Source organism: Engraulis encrasicolus, chromosome 6 (assembly GCF_034702125.1).
Source record: "Engraulis encrasicolus isolate BLACKSEA-1 chromosome 6, IST_EnEncr_1.0, whole genome shotgun sequence".
NCBI lineage: Eukaryota > Metazoa > Chordata > Actinopteri > Clupeiformes > Engraulidae > Engraulis > Engraulis encrasicolus.
The window spans coordinates 45,903,020-45,923,085 of record NC_085862.1 but is presented as its reverse complement, the minus strand read 5'-3'; the positions used below and the strand labels follow the sequence as shown (position 1 = coordinate 45,923,085).

General features: G+C 42.7%; 1 protein-coding gene across 1 annotated transcript; it reads left to right on the top strand.

Annotated features, from left to right (window-relative positions):
• Positions 1–2,770: 2,770 nt before the first annotated feature.
• On the top strand, positions 2,771–15,876 carry slc34a2b (solute carrier family 34 member 2b). Its single transcript, XM_063201779.1, has 13 exons — positions 2,771–2,833; positions 3,396–3,453; positions 3,545–3,685; positions 3,879–4,007; positions 5,785–5,928; positions 6,165–6,276; positions 7,197–7,392; positions 8,678–8,773; positions 9,414–9,534; positions 11,484–11,651; positions 12,625–12,741; positions 13,225–13,349; positions 14,347–15,876. Exons 2-13 carry the CDS (start codon positions 3,399–3,401, stop codon positions 14,893–14,895), a joined length of 1,953 nt encoding a protein of 650 aa, XP_063057849.1. The 5' UTR covers positions 2,771–2,833; positions 3,396–3,398; the 3' UTR covers positions 14,896–15,876.
• Positions 15,877–20,066: the final 4,190 nt, after the last annotated feature.

The window sequence follows — 20,066 nt, the reverse complement described above, 5'->3', positions numbered from 1 at the left end:
TCCTTTGTCAATTTAAACCAAAGTAATCAATACTCTGAATGATAATGAAAGCAATATTGAAGAAAGGCTGGCAATATTAATAAATTATTATTTATTAAAATTAATCATCTCCTTTTCCTCAAGACGTTTCACCATTCCAAGCAGCTGATAACTGTCAGTAAAAAAAAAAACATTAAAGACGCTGTGGATTCAATATGTGCTTACCCTACAAATACACATCCTTCCTCATAAATACCAAAGCCTTGATCCACTGGAAAATATCTCCTGGTGTGCTTCTCTAGTTTTGCTTGGAGGGAATTTCTGTGGATTTGGCTGACCAGGGGTTTAGAAAAAAAATGTAGCTGTGCCTGAGTTTGTGTCCACCAAAGCTTCTTAAAATGAACCCTGAGCGCATCATATTACACAGTTTGTAGCTTCATGAGGTCTTGCCAATGCTGGTGAAGGGAAACATTTCAAAGATACACTGTACTGTACTGCCTTGGAATGACCTGTCTTCCCTCGTCTTTACCCAGAATTGGATTAAAGCAGCACCAGGAATGCTTCAACCTGACATGAATGTTTCCAAAATTATTTCAGTGGTTTATCAGCTGGTAACATGGTGAAAGGCATTTAATTCATGCCTCCATAATCACACAAAGTCACACAGAGTAGAGTCTCTCCATAAGAGACATCTGTCTAACTAATAAAAGGGGGTAAATAAAAATTAGCAAATATCAGAGACTGGGGAAAAACACAAGCTCTTTCAAAATGTGGAAGTTGGTGTTTTTATCTGAGGCTGTGGTTCTTTCAAAACAGTGTTTCTCATTTAGGCCATGTTTTGTGGCCTTGTGACCCCTAATAAAGACTTACTAGGTATTGACAATGTACCTCTATCACAATGAACCCACTCACCTTTAATAGATAGCACAGCCATAGCTTAATTTGCTTATCGTTTTATGGCAGTGAGAAGAAAAACAACAAATGAGAAAGGTATGGTAATGATTTACTGGAAAACAATTCAGGGCATTTTATTTGGTACGGTTATACTTTTATAACTTTCGTTATCAGATATGTGACTATGATATGGCCTTTGAAATCTATATGGAAAAGGGAGGGGTAAGCAGAAAGATGCACTCTCTTTGTATTCATATTTCAGTTGTAGGCCTATATTTATTATTAAATCATCGCTGTCATCGATGTTTTATCACATGCTCTTCCATGACATGAACAACACCCTTTCTTTCTTTTATCTATTCACTTTTTTCGTTCATTCTTTCCTTCTATCTACCTTTCTTTCTTTCTTTCTTTCTTTCTTTCTTTCTTTCTTTCTTTCTTTCTTTCTTTCTTTCTTTCTTTTGTTGCTGTTTTGTAAAAGTATACCCTGTTCTTGCTCATCAAAGATGCAACATAATAAATTGTGATAAAGAAGAACACCGTGTTTGCTTTTATTATTCCATTTGCAAAATAATATAAACTTTTATAACATCATTTATCATTCATCATTTTTATTACAGTTTCAGAAAGATGTCCTGCCTTTGGTATGGTCTGTTTCTTTGGCAATGTCAGTGCCAACGCTGAATTTACAAGGCGCATGAGTTATGTACTGTGTCTAGAGGCAGAACACCTTTGCCTGGAGTTTTTGTGCGACCCACAGAAGAATTGGGCTGAGGGGAAAGTAGGCCTACTGACTTTTGTGGAATTGATCAATTAGTTCGACTTCATTATGTCTAGTTGACTAGTCTAGCTGACTAGTGAAGTTTAACAGTTGTCTGAATAAGCAATCATGCAAACTACAGTGATTAGGGCCAATAACAAACAAAGCATAAATTCTTTGTTTACATTCTGGGGTATACGTATATGAGTTTAAGTGCCTAACAATTACTTAAACTGGCTATTGCCACAGCAAGGTAGGACCACATTCATCTGATGAGAGCCCAGTTAACATTTGCCATGGCCGCTCCAGTATCCAATAAACTGCCACTTACACCCATCATTGTGCCTCTCAAGTGACAGTGTCAGTGACGGTCAAAGGGAGTTCACGTCATGCCACAATCCCACTCTCTGTGATTTATATCTGTCACAATGTCCAAAGTATGTCGCTGATAGTGGAGTCCACACTTTGTTGGACTGCATTTAGCATGCCATACTAAGGCCAGACCATGTGAACCATGGATTCTACTGCTGCTCAAACAGAACTGCATTGTGCTTCCTGCAGTTCCCTCTCCTCCCAAAGGATGGCAGTGTTTCTCAAACATACAAGGGCTCTAAACGCGCTCCTGTATCCAATTGCGCAACACACTTCTTCTCATCCACACTTACTTCTAATAACGGTAATTTAGAAAATAGAGTAAACAAGGAGAGAAATGGAACATATTTACTTAGCCACAACACAGACAAACGCAAGGGCGAGAGAGTGAAAGTAATGAAGCTACTAGTACCAATCAATACCCTAATGATCAAACTGATATAATTAGACAAAAGAACTGTATAGTATGGTGTACGTGATCGTATGTGTAGTTGACAAAGGACAAGTCCACAGTCTCAGTTATGTCATTCTTACTACCATCAACATTAATTCGATGGACACATTTTTTTCTGCTGTTTAAATGAGGTGGGTCTTGTTCGTTGTCAACCATAAATTAATGACTGGCCTAGATTTCCCACTACAGGTTCTCGTGAGGTCACTAGCATGCACCTCCCGTTCGCCACGGACTTTGAGCAGGCACACGCGGGGTTCTCCGGTGGCAAGTGTATAAAAGCTGGAACACCTGTGGCATACTTGCAGGTAGACCACAGGTGGATACTCTCCTTCCCTCAGGAAAAAAACAGGAATATCTCGGCAAGAGTTTAACAGGTGAGACAGAGAGAAAAAAAGATACAACTTTCCAAGATAGCCAAAACTCATCTTGTATTTACAATTTTGTGGAGTTATTTTGGAACAGAGGAAATCGAGGAAATCATCAATCACTTTATCTTTTTAACAAGGCAACATGATCTAACAGAGGTGTTGTGCACACCTGTGTTGTTGAGGCTTACTCTTTTGCTTAAAAAAAAAAACTAAGAACAATGGTTTGCCAGAAATCCCTGCGCTGGTATGCCTTCATTGCCAACTGAGACTTATCAACTTGCCATGTTGTTATCTCGAATTGGGGGTGCGTAAAAGCGCTGCCTTTGCCAAAGACTAACGTGATGCAACATTGCTTTCTCCTCTTAATATTTTGTTCTCTATCCTTCCCAATGCCAGAAAGACAGTATATCCAAAAAAAGTGTGTGAAATCTTACAACATGCTAGGCTGCTTTTAAAAAAAAAGTGAATTGTAGACACATTTAATAATGTTGGGCTTTAGAATAGTAATTCATGGCTTCACCTGCGTCAGTGTTGATATGAATATTGTTTATGGTCTTCATTTTCACAGAGCATGGCTCCTCGGCCTGAGCATGGCAACGGCACCTCCGATGGTCCTATGGACCACGGTATGTAGAATGTACATTCCCCACAACAGTAGATTACACCTCAAATAGCCCGGCGCAATAAGTGGCTAATACATCTGTGCCCGTTCGACAGATGGAGATGGCGCCAAGACCAAGGATGGGGTGATCTTACCTGCCTATTCCACGGCAGCCTTGGTGGATGACCAACTGGAGGAATCGGCTGACGACCCCTGGGACCTTCCCGCTCTGAGGGACACGGGGTTGAAGTGGTCAGGTAGGCTAAGCCATGACGGAATGGTGGCTAAAAGCAACTCTTATAATGTTTGACTGCACAGGCGTATGTTGGCATTGTTGTGAATGATACAGTATGCACCTGCACTCAACTCTACTCTACTTTCTTCTTTTATGGTCCCATGGTTCTTTTCCTGGACGTCATCTTATCAATGTTATCTTCTTCTCTTACACAGATTTGGATACCAAGGGGAAAGTATTGCGTGTGGTGACATCCATTGCGAAGCTTTGTGGCTTACTAGGATTTCTGTATATGTTCGTTTGCTCTCTGGATGTTCTAAGTTCAGCTTTCCAACTTGTTGGAGGTAGGCATAGCAATAGTCTCAATGAGTGTGTTTTGCAATTAAGTATTCCATTCGTCAACCCCACAGTAATATAAGAATATATACAGTCCCAGGAAAAAGTTTGTACACCCTTTGAAATTTCTTACATTTCTGTCAAAATTGATCATAAAACATGGTCTGATCTTCCCGGAAGTCTCAAGAAGGAACAATCACAGTCTGCTTTAATTAATTCCACCCAAACATTTACATGTTATCATATTTTTATTGGTCATAAGGCCATAGCATTCACAGGAGAGCAGGGCATAAGTAAGTACACCCTTGCGTTAAGTAGGTTTTAACCCTCACTTAGTTGCAATATCATCAACCAGACTTGTCCTGTAGTTGCAGATCAGATTAACAAAACAATCTGTTTGTATCTTGTCTCCCTCTTCTTTAGAGAACTGCCTCTCGTCAGCAAGGTTTGTGGGATGTCTGGAGTGCATAGCTTTCTTGACTTCATGCCATATAATTTCAATTATTTTTTGTCAGGGCTTTGACTGGGCTATTTCAGAATGTGTATTTCATTATTATGAAGCCATTCTAAAGTCGATTTGCTTCTAAAGTATGAGTTGTTGTCACATTTCAGGACCCATACTCTTGTGTGCTTCAACTGTGTGACAGACTTCCTCACGTTTTTTCTGTAAAATATCACAATAAACTTGAGTTCATTGTTCCACTGATAATAGCAAACTGTCAAGGGCCTGAGGCAGCAAGGTAGCCGCATATAATGATGCTCCCGCCACCACACTCAGAAGAGGAGATGTAACCAAGAATAGCTAAAAATGGGATTCATTCTGCCAATCTAAAATTAATGGGGTTTCTGTCCAAAAAAATATTGCTGTACCTTTGAGGTTTGCGAAAAAGCATTTATATGCTTCATAGAATTACTGCAAAATATTCTGTAGACCAACGTTGAAACCAAAGTTGAATTGTTCAGGGGAACACACAATGTCATGTTTGGAGGAGAACTGGAGAACCACACCTTCACCAAAACATCATCTCCACCTTTGAGTATGGTGGCGGGAGCATCTTTATATGCGGATACCTTGCTGCCTCAGGCCCTTGAGAGTTTGCTATTATCAGTGGAACAATGAACTCAGAAGTTTATCGAGATATTTTACAGAAAAAAGTGAGGTAGTCTGTCACACAGTTGAAGCACACAAGAGTATGGGTCCTGAAATGTGACAACAACCCATACTTTAGAAGCAAATCGACTTTAGAATGACTTCATAATAATGAAATACACATTCTGAAATAGCCCAGTCAAAGCCCTGACAAAAAAATAATTGAAATTATATGGTATGAAGTCAAGAAAGCTATGCACTCCAGACATCCCACAAACCTTGCTGACGAGAGGCAGTTTTCTAAAGAAGAGGGAGGCCTGATACATCCAGATTGTTTTGTTAATCTGATCTGCAACTACAGGAAACATATGGTTGAGGTTATTGTGACTAACTTAGGGTTAAAACCTATTGAATGCAAGGGTGTACTTACTTATGCCTTGCTGTCCTGTGAATGTTTACATCTTATGGCCAATGAAAATATGAAAACTTGTAAATGTTTGGGTTGAATTAGTTAAAGCAGACTCTGGTTGTTCCTTCTTGTGATTTCCGGGAAGATCAGACCATGTTTTATGACCAATTTTGACAGAAAGGTAAGAAATGTCAAAGGGTGTACAAACTTTTTCCTGGGACTGTATATATATTTATATGAAAAGTGCTCATACTCTGCACATGTTGTTAATCCTTTGCCATTGTAGGTAAGGCGGCTGGGGACATCTTTCAAGACAATGTGGTTCTGTCCAATCCTGTGGCCGGACTGGTGATCGGAGTCTTAGTGACAGTTCTTGTGCAGAGCTCCAGCACGTCCTCTTCCATCATAGTCAGCATGGTGTCTGCGGGATGTAAGTGTACATCATGTTCACTGCATACACATACACACCTACGCACAGGCACAGGCACAGAAACACACACACACGCACACGCACACACACACGTGCGCGCCAGCCATGCTAGCATGCAAACATACAGTACACATACAGAACACAAGCACTCACATTGAGATTCAGAATGTTTTAAAAATCTCTCTCTCTCTCTCTCTCTCTCTCTCTCTCTCTCTCTCTCTCTCTCTCTCTCTCAGTGCTTGAGGTCCGGCGTGCTGTGCCCATCATCATGGGTGCCAACATTGGCACGTCGGTCACCAACACCATTGTGGCCATGATGCAGGCTGGCGACCGCAACGAGTTCCGCAGGTGAGCAATGGCCTCCACTTCCATAAACAGTACAGCAGAGGAGGGCCAACATGATTGGCACCCTTAGTCTGTTGGTGCTGATGGGATCGCAGGCAATCCCACTCACTGTTAGCTGAATACAAATCTTAGCTGCATCGGAACAACGTTGTTATGACATTACAGAGAGTTGCAAGTAACAGATTAAGACTTGGTTATAAACATTGTAGTACCAACAAGCTCACAATAGAGACTGTGTATGAAAGGGTTAATACTGTATGTATATGCCAAAAAAAGAGTCCATTACATCACTTTCAAATACAGTATATGAATAAAAAGATCAACAACTTTACTTAAGCAGGGATACCCACAGCAGTTTATGGGGCGGCCACCACGACTATGTTCCAACCTAGTCAGTCAATACTGTACTACATACAGTACTCATCAGTTTCTGTCTCTAACCATGAATTGTGTTTATAAACCTACTGCTGTGCAGCATACTGATTGACTGGCTGCAATACAGAGCCCTCCCCCCAATGCTGCATACCATACTCACAAATGGCAATACGAACCCAATACCGCCTAATTCCTCATACTCACTGGCTTCCTCCTTACTAAAAACCTGTACTTTCATTGTACCAATCATACAATATGCAGGTCAATGATTCACCAGTATGACAATAAAACATGGTATGAGATGGCAACTTCAATATTACTGTGGTTGTGATGTACCTGGCTATAATGTCATTCCCTACCTCCCCACCCTATCACACATTCCATGGCCTTTTTGGGGGTGGTGGCAGCGTGCATGGCTTCTTAAACTACTAGAGGATGGCAACTTTTCTGCCCCTGTGCTATTAATAGCAGCTCCCATACCACCCGACACTGCATACTGACTAGCTGTTTTTATGTCACGCCCTCCCTTCCCCCCTACACATCCACAGGGCCTTTGCGGGCGCCACTGTGCATGACTTCTTCAACTGGCTGTCGGTGCTGGTCCTGCTGCCTCTGGAGGTGTTCACGGGCGTGTTGTACCTCATCACGGAGAAGATCATCACCAGCTTCAACATTCAGACCGGAGAGGACGCTCCAGACATCCTGAAGGTCATCACCGAACCCCTCACCAAGAACATCATCGAGGTACGCGTTGCGTTACGCATTCAGCATACTCATTAGTGGACAGCCGCAGTTATATTGTGAGCCCTCATCAGCCCAGGAACCTATTACCTCAGGAACCAAGCCAGTCTCACACCCAGTCTAAACCCTAGGCCTCGATACATGAGGCTAAAGGTTTTCATTTTGTGGCGCATCAGGTCGCATAAGGCCAGACTGCTTAGACCTAAACCTTTGCCTAAACTTAACCGTCACTGAAACATGCTATTCTCAGCGGCGACACTACTGTATGTGACACAAATGGAGGTATGTGTTACGATGGCCTGGTCAAAGTGTCATATACTGACGAGTCGGGTGCGAGACTGTGTTTCAAGAACATAAGCCCACTGCTACATGTCTTATACTGTCAGGGTCACACCACTGCTTTGCTACATATTATTAAATATTCATCATTACTATTACTACTTCTACTACTACTATTATTATAATTTATTTATTATTGTATTTGGATAAGCGTGCCTGCTAAATGTACTGTAATCATGTAATTAGTCATTACTATTGAAGCGATTTTGGAAGCAAGCGATTACTAATTATATAGTCAGTAGGTGAGTAGTAAAGTACAGTAAGCATAATAAGTACTGTACGCTGTTATAATTATTATAGAGCTGGGATGTATTGCCTTCATGTAAGTCATTGTTGGCAGCCAGGGTGCTAATATACACCCCGTGTTATTATTTTAAATATTAGTGGAAGTAGAAAAGTATCAAGTAGCCTGCTGTTGTTTATGATAGGGTTGTGTTTGAGAGAGGGGGGAGAGAGAGAGAGAGAGAGAGAGAGAGAGAGAGAGAGAGAGAGAGAGAGAGAGAGAGAGAGAGAGAGAGAGAGAGAGAGAGAGAGAGAGAGAGAGAGAAAGAGAGGAGAGAGAGAGGGGGAGAGATATGTGGCAAGAACAGGTGTTCATTATTAGCCAGTTGCTTTACAAGGCCAAATTCAGACACACACACTCTCTCTCTCTCTCTCTCTCTCTCTCTCTCTCTCTCTCTCTCTCTCTCTCTCTCTCTGTGTGTGTGGTGTGTGTGTATGTGTGTGTGTGTGTTTACTTTGTGAAATCTGACATTGCTGATAGGGGACAGTGCTAACAGAAGATAGGGACACTACAAGGAAGTTGCTTGTTAGATAGTCGTACACGAGGGACACAAGATGTGATTGCACATTCATGTATGGAATGTATTATTTGCTGGTGGACCAGAGTCAATGAAATATGTGTGTGTGGCTTTTAATCATTTTCCTCCTCCCACTTTCTCTCTTTTAGTTGGACAAGTCTGTGATCAACGCCATTGCCACCGGTGACCCTTCAGCCAGGAACAGGAGTCTGATCAAGATCTGGTGCAAAACAAGGACAGAGATCGTAAGCAATCTTTCGAACTTACTGTACAAGTCAACCCTAACATTGTATGACAAAGTAATGCACATATCACCCAGAATATACTGTAGTGCGAAAACTGCCATCTGGTGTGTTCTTGCGGAATTGTTCAAGCACTTTGAGCTGTACCACCTATACGTTGTTGTACTGTACAAATCCCATCAGAATGTTTTACAAATGAATGTCATAAACAACATACCTAATACTTCCATTGAAATGCTTAACTTCTCGGATAGTGAACAGAACTTCGCGAGTAGACATTACTGTTTGTGATCGATTGTAAAAAGAAAAAAACACACCAAAAGTATTTTGGCACACTATTTCGCCACACTCACTATTGTTAATATTTAACAGCTCTGGGTTAAAGTGGGGGTTCAGTCAAAGTTGAGCTCTCTTTTTTCCTGCTCCATGACTTTGGTCTGCTCTAACCAACATGGGAGTGCTTATCACCACCAGACAAGCTTTTTCTAAAATTTATATTTGAACACGTTTCCAAGCCTTGCTGTTGTGTATTCTTTGCCAAAGAACCTCAACATAAGGGCCCTTTCTGTTACGTTGAATGGGTGTTGAATGTTGGCTGTTTTCATATGCATGACGTTTTTTCCCCTTTCTTGTGTACTTTCAGAGTCTTGAAAACGTGACAGTGCCAGGACCCGAGAACTGCACCTCTGTTGATCTGTGCTGGACTGATGGAAACATAACAACCACCCTCAAGAATATCTCAGAGACGATAAATATAGCAAAATGTGAGTACAGAGACTTTTATCTTCTGACTAGATGTGGCAAAATGGAAAAGGTTCAAAGGCAGTTCGCCTCTTATCAGTACACTCACACTCCGCCACATACGTTCACATACAGATAGAGATAGTTGGTGCGTGCGTGCGTGTGTGTGTGTGTGTGTGTGTGTGTGTGTGTGTGTGTGTGTGTGTGTGTGTGTGCGTACCCACTCTCTGTCTTTCCTTCACTGTCTCTGTCAATTTAGTTTACACTCTCATTCCACGTCTATGTGTCTGACAGTCCCTCTCTGACACTCAGATTTCACATTACACCATGTGCACTCTCTATGTGTGTGTATACACGTACACAAGGGTTCTCAATTTTTGTTTCTCCCTGGCTGCGCACAACTCAACCTCTAATTGTTGGAAACCGCTGCGGTCAAAAAAGTAGCTCACATGTTTGGCTGCCAGTGTCTTGCCCCTCCTCACAACACCGTGTTTATAAACAAAACAAAAGACATGTATAACCTACTATTCATTTCAGCTCTCTCTCAATCCTTCACACAACACATACATAGTAGCTACATACATTCCCCATCAGTCTCTCCCTCATACCTACCAGCTTTACCACCACCAGTGGCACCTTAGCCTCTGTGATATCAGGAGACAATGACTTCAATTCATCTCTATGAATGACTCAGCATCCTTCCGCGGCCCACCGCCCTCCGTGTCCACTCAAAGAGGCCTTTCTTCCTGCTCACTCGCAGTGGCCAGGCTCAACTGAGCTAAACCAGAAGAAAGGAGCCAATCGAAAGAGAGATCTCGTGTACCACGCTCCAAACTAGCCAATGAACGCGAGCAAAAACAGGTTTTTATCAGCACTTTGGATCTGCTGTTTGGTGCTTGAGATCAGATTCTGTTGTAAAATAGTTGAGTGTGTTGGGGTCACTAAGCAGGGTCATCCGTCCGTCGTGGGTTTCTCTGGCCATGGGAAAGGAGCATTTTCTTGCTTACCACCCCGTTTCCTACTACAACATGGATGGTGAAATGGAAAAATTAGGAGTGTATTGTAGGATGCATGTACTGTAACTTCTGGATTATGAGACGCTACTTTTTTCTTATGCTTTGAAGCCTGTAGCTTATATCATGATGGGGATCATTTTTAAATTATTACATGTGACAAGCACAACTTGAAGGGAGTTGGCTCTGGAGCTAATGCTGTGTGCATACATTGGACACCTGTGGCTTACGTACAGAGGAGCGGCTTGCATAATGTACAATTACTTTTTCGAGAAAAGGCAGATTGTCAGCCAGGCACTGACAAGAAATTCAGACATTAATGACTTGATTTGATGCCGCATGGGCAGGGAAGACTAGCCAGTTACTTCATGTACACACTGTACATGAATGGTTGTAGTGTGCCTCAAACAATGGCTGCCAATCCGTTCTGGCCCTGTAAGCCTCTCGTTTACATGTGTCTAGGTACTGGAGCCGACTTGGTTTTTTGTTTTTTAGGATGCCCAGTGAACAGGTCCATTGTTACAGAATGAGATTACACCAGGAATTGGGATGAGTAAGCGTATTACCATAGCCAGAGAAGTCCATATTTCTCTGGAGAGGCAGGGAACGAAACAATAACAGCAAATTTGCTGAGAATAAATGTTATTTGGGGGCTGCAGAGATAAATAAAAGTTACAAACAATTTCTAGTAATGCATCGTAGCCCAGCTTGGCCAATGTCCAATGCCACCCACGTCATCAACACACAAACAAAGCATATTCAAACTACGATTTTGTGCTGTGTGATGCAGTCCGACGGGCTTTATTCACATGTTTTCATACAGTTTCCAACTGTAAACCGGCAGTGTTTTGAGTCACCTTCCAGCAGCTCCAAACACACGTCACATGTATCTACAGAGTAGCTTCGGCCAGGTCGCCATCTCTGATGTCTCTTGTTGTGGTTGTGTGTATCTCCTGCAGGCAAGCACATCTTTGCCAATGCCAACCTGCCCGACCTGGCGGTGGGCCTGATCCTGCTGGCCGCGTCCCTGTTCGTCCTGTGCTCCTGCCTCATTCTCATTGTCAAGCTGCTCAACTCCATGCTGAAGGGACAGGTGGCCGTGGTCATCAAGAAGGTGCTCAACACAGGTGAGTGGACTCCACAAACACACACACATACACACACACAGACACAGTGCAAGCAGTGTACACAAACACAGACATGCACGCACACACAAACACACACAAATGTGTACAATACGGTACACACACACACACACACACACACACACACACACACACATACATACACACACACACACACACACACGCGCACGCACACACACACACACACAGCCCTACATGATAGTCAACACAGGTGGTTCCATCCTGCTGTTTGATGAGCTTTACGGGCAAATTGACCCTGTAGCTTTGGTGGTCACCACAGGCATGTCTGTCCTGATGTGTGACATAAAGGCACAGGTACATCGCTAACACATCTACATGTGGACAATGCTGATGCTTTACTTGTATGTGGTAGCACTTTGTTAGCCACCAATACCACCTACAAAAAACACAAAATCACAAAATTCTTGTACTTTGCCAATAAGGCCTTCATTTTTCATAGAATTGTAATAAGAACCTTAGGCCTCCATTAGTGGCCAGCATGTCAGCCCTACAATTAAGTGTTACTTTGTACAGTACAATATGTTTCGAACAAGATGTCTGTTTGATTGTCCTTTTTCCCGGTCACATTAGTAAAGCGTTAGCCCCTTCATGTCTCTACTGTTAGTTGGTACCAAAATGGAAATTACGTCTTAATCAGATATATTGATAATGTCAATGAAATTACAATACTTTGAGATATTTCTTGTATTTAGTACCATCTGTATAAAGGCTTCATCATAAGCAACACCACAAGAACTGACAAAGCTTCACCTGCAGTATGGATGAACAGCGAAATATATTCATGCTACAGAAAGAAGTGCAGTTGCTTACAAACTATGCCTTCCATCCCGACTAACATAATGTGTGTTTATGTGGAAAAGAACCACCGTGGTAAAAAACCCACAGGATAATAACATACTCCGAGTTGATGTTAGTCTTTTGTCTTTGCGTGCAGACTTCCCGTACCCCTTTGGGTGGTTGACCGGCTACATTGCCATGTTTGTTGGTGCGGGAATGACCTTCATCGTCCAGAGCAGCTCGGTCTTCACCTCGGCCATCACGCCACTTGTGGGTGAGTTTCGCTAGCCTGACACTGCCATATGTAGGCTCCAGTCAAAAAAAAATTTTCTTTCCATGTTGAGATGTCTAGGTCGGTTTTTCGGGGTGGATAGTATTCTTCTTGCCAGACAACCGGCCAATGAGCAAATGGGTAAGGGACAGGGTTAGGGGTTAATTGATGACACATGACATATGAGCAGATTACAATCAAATCTTAGTGATTGGGTAGAATAAGACCCAAATTTCAGCCAAGTTCACTGCTCCCTCCACTGATTGCTTCTCAATTCGGCCGTTCCAGACTCTCTGTATGAATGAAATTAGTACAAAGCTATCATACTTTACTTTATAACTATGGTAGACTAGCATTTGTCTCTTCCAATATTTGCACACGTCCAAATCCCAGCAGGCCCTGACCCAGGAGCACTATGGCTAATATCAAGCTCTGTTCTCTCTCTCTCTCTCTCTTATCTCTTTTTCATGCTGCCCGGCACCACAGGGATCGGTGTCATAAGCATTGAGCGGGCTTATCCACTCACACTGGGCTCTAACATAGGAACAACAACCACCGCCATTCTTGCCGCCTTGGCCAGCCCAGCGGAGACATTGGCAAACTCCTTACAGGTGGGTAACAGTAGACCATCCGTCTGACTTTAAGACCCACCACAGTACAGTACATTCCAGTGCCCTGTTTTTCTTTTAATTTTTTTGTCTGACTCAGAAAGTCTTTTCTGTTTGGTTTTGTGCATGTAACCTTGCCTGCTGTGCATGTGTTGGGGTGGCATTTCCATTCCCAGTTTAAACAAACAATCAGTACCATTTCCTGGACACTCGCACTCAGAAACAGACGCGCACACGCGCACACACACAAACACACACACACACACACACACACACACACACACACACACACAGCCCTGCATGATAGTCGGCACAGGTGGTTCCATCCTGCTGTTTGATGAGCTTTATGGGCAAATTGACCCTGTAGCTTTGGTGGTCACCACAGGCATGTCTGTCCTGATGTGTGACATAAAGGCACAGGTACATCGCTAACACATCAAGCTCTACATGTTGACAATGCTGATGCTTCACTTGTATGTGGTAGCACAGCAGACCGTCTGACTTAAAAACCCACCACAGTACAGTACATTACAGTGCCCTGTTTTTCTTTTCATTTCATGTCTTCTAATGGACAGAAAGTCTTTTCTGTGTTTGGTTTTGTGCATGTAACCTCGCCTGCTGTGTATGTGTTGGAGTGGCATAGAAGCTTTCATTGGTTTCCATTCCCAGTTTAGTCAAATTATCAGTAGCATTTCCTGAAACAGTTGTGTCGCTACACAGGAGCTTCAGCAGTTGTTCTGCTAATAGAACAATATTCTGCCATTTGACAACAATTGCTTTTGAAGTATTGGGGTTCAAATGTGTTTTCTACACACTGTGTATTGTTGTTTCATTAACATCTTCTGCATACTGCTTTGGTGGTAATAGTCATTGCTTAATTTGTCTGCACAATACATGTCTTTGTATCACTTCTTGTTCATCATCTTCTATCTATACCCTGCTCTGCCATGTAAACATTGTTTTGGTAAAACCTGCCTGTCTGTCTGTGTGTGCACTGCAGATATCCCTGTGTCACTTCTTCTTCAACATCTTCGGCATCCTGCTGTGGTACCCCATCCCCTTCACGCGCCTGCCCATCCGACTGGCCAAGGCGCTGGGCAACCGCACGGCCAAGTACCGCTGGTTCGCCGCCGTCTACCTCTTCCTCCTCTTCTTCCTCATGCCCCTCACCGTGCTGGGCTTGTCCATAGCTGGCTGGCAGGTGCTGGTGGGCGTGGGCGTACCCATCGTGACCATCCTCCTGCTGGCGGCGTTGGTGAACGTCATGCAGTCGCGCTGCCCGCAGTACCTGCCCGGTGTGCTGCGGACCTGGGACTTCCTACCGCGCCCGCTGCACTCATTGGCGCCGTGGGACCGGGTCGTGACGTCGGTCATGGGCTTCTGCGGGACGCGCTGCTGCTGCTGCTGCAAGTGCTGCCGCAAAGGAGAAGGCGAGGAGGACGAGGAGAAGAAGGCTGGCGGGGAGGTGGACAGGAAGAGCCTGGAGATGTATGACAATCCGGCGCTCTCCACAAAGGACGAAGGACCTCCTACCCAGACACATTTTTAAAGAGCTTCTATTGGGCTATTGCTGCTACTGATGTATGCTCTCTTGCTCTCTCTCTCGCTCTCTGATAGGACTAATAGGATGAATTGCCCTAATGTGGGATATTCATTGCATTCCGGAGTGTGTTTTGGAATGCAATGTACTACAATGGTTGGCTCATAATGCAAGCTGTACCACCAGTGACACACTGTAATAGTCATTGAAAGGTTAATTACCATAGTATTACTCTACTATGACTTAACAGACAGCCTTTAATAATGCACTATGGTATGGACTCGGTCATTGCCATTCTGGTAACAGCAAATTTATAACGCCGTGTTTTAACGGGTTAAGAAAACATGGAAAATTAGTTTACAGCTGTAGGTGTCTGACATTAGTCAGTTTACCACAACAGGACAATTCACCTTACTATCAGGGGTGAAAATGCCAAAGAAGTCGGGCAGGAGATTGTGTTTGGAGATGCATCAGAGAGGCATTTATTCATTGTATTTATTGCTGTAACATATCAATTTTTATTTTGTATTCTACAATGTACTTTTAGCTGGATATTGTGTTTATTTTGAATGGTCTTATTTATATTGTCAATGATAACTTAGACTTAATCATATTAGTACTGTTGCTGGATGTTAAAAATAGGTTTTAACTCTTTTCTTTCATGATAATTGTCTGCACTAATATGTTAAGTCTAACCATGAATATCATATATACATCAGCTTTTATATGTTGATTAAATAGTGTGTGTGTGTGTGTGCGTGCGTGTGTGCGTGCGTGCGTGCGTGTGTGTGCGCGCGTGTGTGTGTTGTAATTTTTACATTTTGTAAGTAGTTTTTGGCATTAAAGTGTGGATGTGCGACAGAGAGAACTCATGCAGGGTATACAACTTCATCATAGGAATGAAGGAAGCTCATGTACATAGAACTGTAATTATTGTTTATACGTATAGGAACATGTGCACATGTAATTGATAAAAATAAAACTGACAAGTCTAAAATTATGAATATCTCTGTCTGATCAAGGCCCTTTACTTACTTTGTCATGGCTGAAACGATGAGAGAGAGTTGTGTTATGTTGCTGTTCATACACGTGCCTCTTTTCACACATTGCAGTAGCGAGAAATTCATCAGAATAACATTGATCTCAGTTTCAGTGCTCACACATCACCAGCAAAAAACACTCACCCCTTAGAACACATTTACTAACCCTGTGTGTGTGTGTGTGTGTGTGTGTGTGTGTGTGTGTGTGTGTGTGTGTGTGTGTGTGTGTGTGTGTGTGTGTGCGTGTGCGTGCGTGCGTGCGTGTGTGAGTGCGTAAGGTGAGGGAATGTGTCAAGGTTTGCTGTGATGAGTGGGTACTGCTATCCACCCGTCCCTGGAGATAAGCCTGAATTTCAATGAGTCACTAGCGAAGTCAGTAGCAGCAGCTGTCTATTGTAAAAGGTTTAAGCCCGGCTTTGACTGCTAGAGGACACAGACACATGCAATAAAACAGCAATGAAGGCAACTGTTATTTGTAATGGTTTAGAACCATGGTCATCTATATTGCTCTGACATCAGGAGGGGGAAAACTAATGTGCATCATCAATCACATTTGTGGCATTACAATTGACAGAAGAGGAAGTAATAAAGACACTTTGTCTGTCTTTTGCCACATTTTTAGCAAAACCTGTTTAGCTTAACCTGTTAAGACATGGCCCCTGGTATAAATGTGCCATTACTATAATAGCAATAACGAAGTCATAATCTAAAAAAAGATTCTGTGCAATGTCATCATAGTAGTGTAGTACTACGCTAATACTGTATGCTGTTTTTCGATGACTATCATAGTGTTCCACCAGCGGAATGGTACACAAAATGGGGCTACTGTAGTATTACTTTTAAAAGACCATATCCATTACCTTTGGCAAACACTGTTTCAATCGCGTTTGTCAAATGAGCCCAGGTCATCGCCATCACCCTGTGGCGCTCATTACCCACTGGCAAAGGAGACGCAATCCACCTTTAAATAGCATCGTCACTACCGTTCAGAGGATGGGCCCTGTATTGCATTATTCTCATGCAGGGACATTTCAATGCATTTTGGGCACAGACAGAGGTGGGGCCCCCTTTTTCCCCTATTCAAACTAGTGGGGTCTTATGTCCCAGTTGAGACAAAGAGAATTAGTTAGTAAGTAAGCTATTGGGGAGGGCCAATATTTTGATAGCAGTATCATTGCACTTTTCAAGTGTTGAATTTAGGGAGGTTTTGCCTCGTTCACAAAGTTGTCATAGCTGTCAATTTGAATATAAGTACGTATATGACCAGTCATGACGAGGGGCCCCCTTCCACCTGGGTACCCTAGGCAATTGCCTGGTTTGCTTGCCTGGTTGTGACAGGCCGGCTTCTTTCCACCTCAGAAGTGCAGATTACATTAGTGCGCTCTAAAGACCCCATGCTGTTAGCTCCACACTGTTAGCTTCTTCGCCTCGGGAGATCTCTAGAGGGCTCGATCACCTGCTGTGGCAATGTACACCCCAAGCAGAAAAAGGAGCAGTGCAGAGACTGTAGTCTACCTTACACTTACTGCACACACATTACACACACCATACACACACTTTATCTACCCCCCCTTTTCTCTCGCTCTCTCTCTTTCTCACACACACACACACACACACACACACACACACACACACACACACACACACACACACACACACACACACACACACACACACACACCTTACACACGCACGCAGGCACGCACACACGTACACGCACACGCGCACACACACACACACACACACACACCTTACACACGCACGCAGGCACGCAGCACGCACAGGGAGTGCACATACAGTAGTACACCTCATTAAACCATGTTTGCATATGTTTAAGAAATAATGAGGGAGGGCTTAGCATAATGGCTGAGGTGCTATTGAGGTGAGACAGATGAAAGTGGTGCTTAACAGTCTCAATAGCGAGAATCTTTCTTATTCTCACATCCATGTTTTATCATCAACTCCCTAGGGATGTAGCAGAATGCCCCTTTCCTTGAAGTCGCACTGTTACTCCTGGAATACTACTGGGTGTGTTTCTCAATAACATTGTTAGTAATTAAGTTAGCAACTTACTTGGTTGCAATGCAATTACCCATTGGAAACCTAGTAAGTTGCTAACTGGTTAGCAACTATGCTTTCGAGAAACGGGGTCCTGGAATACTACTGTTTATCCACTCAAAAATGTAAAGCATGACAAAAAAAACTCTGACATTGCGGACATTCTTACACACACACACACAGCTTGTCCATTGCCCTCTGGTTACAGCAAACTTCTAATAGGGTTTGGGTCCTTAGGGGTCAACTGATAGGAAATGTTCTTTCCCCCGTGTTCTCTCTCTCCTCCATCCACACCCTATAGGTTAAAGTTCTTTGACGAAATCGATAGACACAGCTTCTGAACTAGAGTAGCATGAGATGCCCAAGGCTTGACCACTATGACCCAAGCACAATCCTGCCTATGCCACTGAGCGTAGCTACAGCTGAGAACTGAGGAAAAGAATGTGTCCGTTATTCTATACAGTAAGGTACGGTAGTAACACCTTGGCTGTTTAGCAGCTCTGGATCCTCTCAGGCACAAAGCAGCAATGGAGTGCCACTGAAACGTAGAATGCAATTCCAGTTCCAGAAGCCTTGAGGGATTCTATGTAATCAAAAGGTCAACATGACTCTGTCACGCTCAAGGTACAAGTGCACCGTAATGACTTTGACACTTTTCAGATACCTAGTGCTGAAATTACATAACATTACGCCATATACTCAGAAGTATTAATTAAGCATAAAGGTCATCTCAATCATTAAATCATTAAGTGATTATGAGGGACATAAAATAATTCTTCTTGAAGCTCATTAGTAAAGGTAGAACATCAGTTAAACTTTGAAACCTTGAATAGTTAGCAGTTTTTTGTCCTGTCACACAGATGCCGAGATTTACAGATGCAGAGATTTGTCACCGCCCAAGCCAGCACACGCCATCCTACTGTCCTCCATGTGAAGTACATTGATAATTGCATTCCTCTCTTGGAATTGATGCTCTTTTATGGACAAATATCCGTATTTCTTTCTTCATTGCCCATCTCCCTGTAAGAGTTGCCTGAAGTTGGCTAGGTGGCCGCCATGTCTGGTTAATGGACTATTGGTTGTATTCCAATATGCTGACTTCTGTCCTCCCTTGCTCACTTGCCTGCTTGTGACCTCATGATGACTTCACTGATGACAGAAAATTTTATTCAATTTATTTATTATTATATCTTGAAAAAGCAAGATTATAATATTTGCAATTGGGATAGAGAATGAAGATCAGTCCCCCGAAATTGTTGTGGATAGTCTGACAGCGGGAAACTGAACTGTTTGCTCCACGGAGGCGGGGCATCATCAAAATGCGAGGCCACAAGCACAAGTGAAGGACGGGAGTCTGCATATTGGAATGCACCCATTGTCCTTGTAGTTGAAGAGCACCTGCAGATCAGAGCCTACTGATTCTGAAAACGAGAGCGCTCAGCATTCCTTTAACTTCTATCTGCGCTTTACTGCTATTTGCTTATGAACAATTACATGAAATGTATCTCAAATACTGTATCTTGTTAAAGGGAGGCCTTCATTTTTTCCCAAACATAATCTACAAAATGTATATAGTACACATATACTGTAAGCAAATATTGTACTAAGATTGTGAAGATCTGTCATCATTTCAAATGTTTTTCTCTCTCTTAGAAACATAGAAACACGTTTCAACAAGTTGAACAAGATAAAGTTCTTTCCACAGACCACACGAGAGGGACACATTTCTTGCCACGGTTCAGTCTGCTTCTGTGTAAGATGACTGACTTCAACACCTCCAAAGGGCAACACATCCGCTGTATGCTCTACACAGAATGCATACATAATTCATAGATAAATAATCTTTCAAACACACACTGCAGCAATGCTTTTGTCCCCCAGTGCATGGCATTTGCATGGCTTCTATTTTTATGATGGATGAATGAACACAATGAGAAAAAAAAAGAAATATCCGTATGAGACCACAATTAGTAATCAGTGTAGTTAGCGGAAAATTAATCATCCTATTTCCATTCAGACGTTCATTTTATACACAGAGGTATAGTGTGAATGATTATTCGGCACTGAAGCCTTAGGTAAACA